Source organism: Cynocephalus volans, chromosome 1 (genome assembly GCF_027409185.1).
Source record: "Cynocephalus volans isolate mCynVol1 chromosome 1, mCynVol1.pri, whole genome shotgun sequence".
NCBI lineage: Eukaryota > Metazoa > Chordata > Mammalia > Dermoptera > Cynocephalidae > Cynocephalus > Cynocephalus volans.
This window is the reverse complement of record NC_084460.1, coordinates 49,942,253-49,949,024: the sequence shown is the minus strand read 5'-3', so window position 1 is coordinate 49,949,024 and position 6,772 is coordinate 49,942,253. Positions and strand designations below refer to the sequence as shown.

The 6,772-nt window shown below is 44.4% G+C and overlaps 1 protein-coding gene across 1 annotated transcript; it reads left to right on the top strand.

Moving 5' to 3' along the window:
• The first annotated feature begins 1,170 nt into the window (after positions 1-1,170).
• CBLN4 (cerebellin 4 precursor) lies at positions 1,171-6,406 on the top strand. Its single transcript, XM_063077491.1, has 3 exons — positions 1,171-1,461; positions 4,473-4,589; positions 6,209-6,406. Exons 1-3 carry the CDS (start codon positions 1,171-1,173, stop codon positions 6,404-6,406), a joined length of 606 nt encoding a protein of 201 aa, XP_062933561.1.
• Positions 6,407-6,772: the final 366 nt, after the last annotated feature.

Below are 6,772 nucleotides of genomic sequence, written 5' to 3'. Positions count from 1 at the left end.
CGTGACGGCCCATCCATCTCGGTAACCTGGACTGGCAGCGCCGCGCTCCGCTCGGAGGGCGCTAGGCGGCGGCGGCATCCCGAGCTGGGGAGGGTTGGGGGGAGCCGCAGCCCCCTCCGCGGCGAGCAGGCGCGCGGCTGGGGAAAGCGCAGGGCTGCGGGAGCCTTTCTCTGGGCACACACGATCCGCGCCGCGCGCTCACGGAGGACTGTATGGCCTCGGACCTTGGCAACCAGCAGTGCTGTGCGCCCCGCTTCAGAGCTGCTCGGATGGGGTCACCGGACACCTTCTCCCCCTTTCCCTGGAGCCCGCGGGCTGAGCAATAAGCCAACCCCAGCTGGGCTCTGCGCTCCTATAAATAGCGCGTGAGTGCCCGCTTCCAGCTGCGCGAGGAGAAAGAAAGTTGTGTGCAAGGACTTGGAGCGTGTGGCGAGGCAGGAGAGGACCCCGTCGGCCAGCTGAGCCACCGCGCGCCCGGCGTCCTGGAACTGATCTTGCGAATTTGCGTTTTCCGTGCGGGGACCCGGGTAGCCGCTGGTAGCTGCCTACCAGGTTTAGGGGAATTTCTGACCAGGCGAAAGGGGGAGTCGCTGGCGTCCTGGCCATGAAGACAGTCTCGTGTTCTTCTCAGTCCGGGAAACACCTTCCGCCTCTGTAATTCGTCCCTGCCGCAAGCCAGGCTCCTACAGGATCGACACCCGCACCGCTTGGCAGCCGACACCCTTGTGGCTTCTCTTTCAGTCCCCTCTGCTATTCCTGCTCTGTGGTTCTCCTGAGGGTGCTTGGGTTTAGGGTGAGAATTTATTAGTATCTTTTTACTTTGACGTGTGCATGTGAGGGTTTGGTGACTTTTAGATGTCTAAGAACAAGAGTTGTCACAGGGGCCCCAGGCAGGTCTGATTCTTGGGCAGAGGAGGGTAAGATAGTGGGTTCTGCATGAGCTCCTTAAAGGACAAAGGTAACAGAGCCAGAGAGGGAGCTCGAGGGGAGACTTTGACTTCAAACCACAGAATTGTTGGAAGTGTGCGCGCTGCCGCCGCCGCCGCGCCGCGGTTCCTACAGCGCTGTCGATCTAGCCGCTGGCTTCTGCCCGAGCCCCGGGCTCCCGGGGTAGGAGGCGAAGCGGGCGAGCAGAAGCGACAGCCCGCTGCGGCTGCCGGCGCGGTCACCATGGGCTCGCGGCGCCGGGCGCTGTCCGTGGTGCCGGCTGTTCTGCTGGTCCTCACTCTGCCAGGACTGCCCGTCTGGGCGCAGAACGACACTGAGCCCATCGTGCTGGAAGGCAAGTGCCTAGTGGTGTGCGACTCAAACCCGGCCACAGACTCCAAAGGCTCCTCTTCCTCTCCTCTGGGGATATCAGTACGGGCGGCCAACTCCAAGGTCGCCTTCTCAGCGGTGCGGAGCACCAACCACGAGCCATCCGAGATGAGCAACAAGACGCGCATCATTTACTTCGATCAGGTCAGACTCCAAGGGATGTGGGGCACCGAGGGGGTGGACGGTCTCCTGGCACCTCAGGCCAGGGCTATCTGCTCAGGCTAAGCTGGTCCGATTGGGATGTGGGGGGATAATTTAGGTACCCACCTCCCCAAATATGTCTGGGTCTGAAACTTCTAATGTCCCCTCCCGCCACCTCCAGCCCCTGTGTTCTCTTTGCCTGGAAAGGAGCTGCTGGGGAGAGGTAGGGAGAGGCTTGGGAGCACAGAGGCGTAGCGAGAGCTCAGGACAAGTTTACCAGCAACAGGTCGACAGGAGCTGAAGGGAATCTGGTCCCTGGACATCGCGATCTCTTGGCCAGAGCTTGGCCCCCTGGCTCAGACTCCTCTGCAGGTGCTGCTGAGGCTATCCTCGTGGTACCCTCGCTGATACTGGATAAATGTTTGATTTGTTTCTCCCAGGTAGAGAAGCTTCTCCCCAAAGAGAGCTCCCGGGCTCCACGCTCTCTGCAGAGATCGGGGCAGGTGGCCGCTGAGGGCGGGGGGCGGGGGTGGGCGTCAGATCTCAGGGTCCCCATACAGGTTTCAAGCGCCGCTGCTGCCGCTGCCTCAGAGGAGGCAGAAAGCCTGTCTTGGTACTTGTAGAAAAGTTGCAGAGGAGGGGAGGAAGAGGAATTGGGCAACTGCGCTGAGCTTCTGTGTAGGGAAGCTCGGGGGAGATGGTTCTCCCTTCCTGGGCTCCTGTCGTTTCAGGGAATTGCAAATTGTGGAGAAAGACAGACTTAGAGGCTGAGGGTAGGGGATGGGGGAGGAACTGATGAAAGACCTGGCTTCTGTTTAGCGACCTGGTGCTCTGTGGTTTGGCATGATGAGAATCTTCAGGCTATCAGTTTGGCTTTAGCAAGCAATCTTAAGGAAGAAAACTGACTCTGACTCTGGAGTTTTAATTGTAACCCCAACAGCATCATCCAGAGTCTTTTAAATATTCCTCACAGTTTACAGTTGTATGCGAAGCCTCACATGCAGGAGCACAGGGTTAAGTGGTGTTGCAGGATGTGCCAGGGAAGGTATGAGGTGACATCTGTATTCCTTGCTTAATTTTTCCTAAGTGATGCACTCTCCAGCTGGCCAAAGACAGAGAATGTCTCTCTGGGGACCTGCTATTGAATAGCCATAATTTTTAAAGAATTAAGTAGCCCATTGGGGTTTTGGTGCAGTGTTTTCCATCTTGATGGAAATAAAGTCTAGCACCACCACTGTATTTCAATGCATTAATTAAATGTTGGAATACTGTGGACATTGTACTATCCTCTGGATGGGTGTTCTTTTCAATGACCTTTTCATCAATTAGAAGACGAAAAGGGCTTGTTTTTCTGTTCAGGGAGCCATGCATCTTAGAGACAACAAGACACATTTAGTTATAAATCTTGATGTGCCCGGATGATCCAATTACAATGTAGAGTCAACATCCAGGTTTATGTGTAGTCAACACTAATCAGCCATTTCCATTATTGCTAATGAATTATGCTAATTGTATCTGAATCAGGAAGTCTCCATGAGGCACCTCAAATTATTTTAAATGTGCTTGAAAAAAATGCTTTGTAAAGCGTTTTTGGGGATTATCGCACAGCTTGTTTCAACTTGTTGAAAGACCATTGATCATCAGGTCAGAGAAAAGGAATCTGATGCTTACTTGCAAGAAGGTAAAATCTCAAAGTAAAATTATACACATGTACATGTATTTTAAGTCAGGTGTTAAGCCTGGTACACCTGTCTGGCTGTCACTATATTCTGGTGTGTTGCTCAGTGATAATGATATGTTTTTAGGGAATTATGCAAAAGGCTTGAAAAGGCATTAATATTGGCAAGAATGCAGTGTTTATAAAAGATAGTAGCAGATTGCCATTGATACATGGTAAATGTATCTTTATAGGGACATTTGAGTTTTTTGGCCAATTATAGATTTATTTCTCAGAGAGAATGAAAGAAACCCCAGTTATTTTACTGTACCCCGCCTTTCTGATAGTAAGAGACTTACCTATGTGACACTGCAAATTAGCTTAAGAGGTCACTTATTGAAACTCAGAGTTAATTTCATAACCAGTAGTATCAGGATGAGCATCTTAGACTAAAAAAATGCATCGTTGCTTTCTTGGGAAACAGTTCCTAATTTCACTTTTGACTCTTGAACTACATATAAAGAGCAGGTAATTGATAGAGGGATAATGGATAACACCGGGAGAGACATGCAAAGGCCACCTATTTTATAGTCTGTCCTTATTTAAGCTCTACTCTTTAGCAGGCTGCAAGGACTGATTCATTGCCAAAATATTATAATTAAGGCCTACATGGCACAGGAATGAAAAATAAAAATGGCCATAGATCTTAGGAGAGGGCTGGTGGAGGCTCAGAGAAGGACCAGACATTCAGATCACTTTGTGCACCAACAGTTTGGTGTCAAGGATTATGTCACATATTGGAGGGGGTGCCCATACCTCTGTGTAGTATGTCTGGGGATGACTGCAGAGAGCCCACGGATGCCGATTGGCTGGCTTGGAAACGTGACTTCTGGACATTGTGAGGGCTTGTAGATGGTGGGAATGTAAATACACGGCAGATGCCTTTTTATCTGATTTTCAAGGTAAAGCTAATATTTATGAGCCCTCACATGTTACCTAGATGTTTCCAGAGCCATCAGGCCTTGCTGGAAATTGAAGCATGAATACAAAGCAGTTAATTTATTCTTTCCTATATCCCTTAAAAGACAGAGGAACCTTCCAATGTACAAGTCCATTTTCCAAATCAAGAAGAAAGAAAGAGAACTAGATGTTTTACTCTCTATGGTTTCTTAAGGTAATTGTTGATAAGAAAGAAAGAAAAAGAGAGAGAAAAAGAAAGAAGAAAAAATGAAGGAAAGAAGAAAGGGAGGAAGGGAGGGAGAGAAGGAAGCGGGGAGTGAGGGAGAAAGGAAACTTATTTGACTTATAGAAGAGAATGTTGTAATAATTTACTGTTATTTGTTGTTTTTATTTGTAGATCCTAGTAAATGTGGGTAATTTTTTCACGTTGGAGTCTGTCTTTGTAGCACCAAGAAAAGGAATTTACAGTTTCAGTTTTCATGTAATTAAAGTCTACCAGAGCCAAACAATTCAGGTATGTGTTTTGACCAATTCTGTCTCTACTCCCAAACAATTGGTGTTTATCTTTAGTGGGTTATATTTTTAAGTATTTATCCAAAGATGTATTTTTATTGTAAAAATAAATAGCCATTTTTATGGGTTTTTTTTTTAAACACTTAATTTCCAATTTTCTTTGTAACCTCCATTAAGGAGTGTGACAAAAAGCATATAAAAATAAACAATTCAAATTATCACCTTAATAACAACTAAACATTTAAAAAGCACGGTTTAGGAAAAACTCAGTGACACAAATCTCTTAATAAGATCTTAATTTCTTTTGATGCATGTACAAAAGTTATTTGAACTTGTAGGGAAAGACTTGTAAGACTAGCAGAGCTTTACAAGTGAACATTAAATAAATAAAACAAATTTGCTGTTATTAAAAAAATGTAACATACAGTTAATCATTAAAAATAAACCTATGAAGGAACAACTATTAAATATGCTTTTTTAAAAAGGATGTGCTATGCTTATGCTTTAGTTTATCCTCAGTTACTCTGATACTAGTGAATTCTTACCAATTACAATTCCACAGTTAACGAAATATTTTGTATATGCTTTCTAAGAAAATAGGGTTGACGTTACACTCAAAGACAACAATGAAGCTAGTTCCTATAATATTGAAATATGCTAATATAAAATGACACCAATACAAGCCTATGGAATTCTAGAATAACTTTTTATTGTATGCTCAGTAGTTATATTGTACATTATGTTTATGTGAATGATAGATTACACACTCACCACTTTTACATATCTTAGTGAATGGATAAATTGGTCAGTCTCAGATTTAATTTATTCAATATTACTTTTAACTGGAAAGGAATAAATACCTACTTAACAAACTTACTTTCATGAAAAGCTTTTTCCAAACCTCAATATTTCAAAATTTATGTAATATTTGACACAGTATAGTCAAAATTATAGTACAGAAAAAAGTTAATAAAATTTTGAGTTAATTATTTGCTAACTATCCATCATTAAAATCTCCAGTGGTAGTGGTGATTATTATTTTCAATACACATTTCTTATAAGGGAAAAGAGAAAAAGAAATCAACACAGACACCCTTTGTTATTTCAAATGATTTTCAGCACTATGCATGTTACAGCTGCACCGAAACCTGCAGGATGTTGGAAGAATTTGGCTGTGTCTGGGTTTATTAGGTCAGCGGGCACTGGGTCTCCTTTTACTAATGCACGGGGAAAACACAATCCTGCTTCATTACCAAAAAATTGCTATTGAGTGGAAGAGGTAAATAAAGTAGTAAGTTTAATTTACATGCTAAAGGGAAGCCAGTTCTCATACGGCTAGGCTACTCTGCATGGATGGTATTCTTTGGTAGCAAATTAAGGAAATTCCTATGGGAGAAATTTAAAAAAAAAAAAAATCTCAGCAGATATGCAACGTCTGGCCCCCACAACTAGCTAATTTGTAAAGGAAGAGGATATATTCCCTGAACATCAGGTATTTTACCAGGTCTATCATCTTAGACATTACTCCCTCCCTTTCTCCCTCCCTCCCTTCCTTCCATTCCCCAGTAGATGTTTTGACTGCAAAGGGAGATTTTCAGTGATTTTTTTTCCTTTTTCTAGGTTAACCTGATGTTAAACGGAAAACCAGTAATATCTGCCTTTGCTGGGGACAAAGACGTTACTCGTGAAGCCGCCACTAATGGGGTCCTACTCTACCTGGATAAAGAGGATAAGGTTTATTTAAAACTGGAGAAAGGTAATTTGGTTGGAGGCTGGCAGTATTCCACGTTCTCTGGCTTTCTGGTGTTCCCCCTATAGAATTTGATTTCTTCATGATATTTGTCCAGGTGAGGGGCAGCCCACCCCAGAGTTATTGGAAGACCATTTTTTCATCGTTGGATTGATGTCTTTTATTGATTTCTCATGGGTGACTATGGATTCCCTTTAAGGATTCTAGACCTGTCAGAATCAACACAAAGTTCCACAGATTATTTTTGTGTGTGTGCATTTCAATATATTTGGATTGAGACTCAAAGCAGATAATACCTGTCCATGCTTAAATGTAACAGTCAGCAAGTTTTATGATGAATTTAATTCCCTGAAATGAACTGAATTTGTGGCAGATGTGGACTTTTATTTATTCATTTTTAAAAGACTGGCAACTGGGTCTGAGAATTAGAAAGC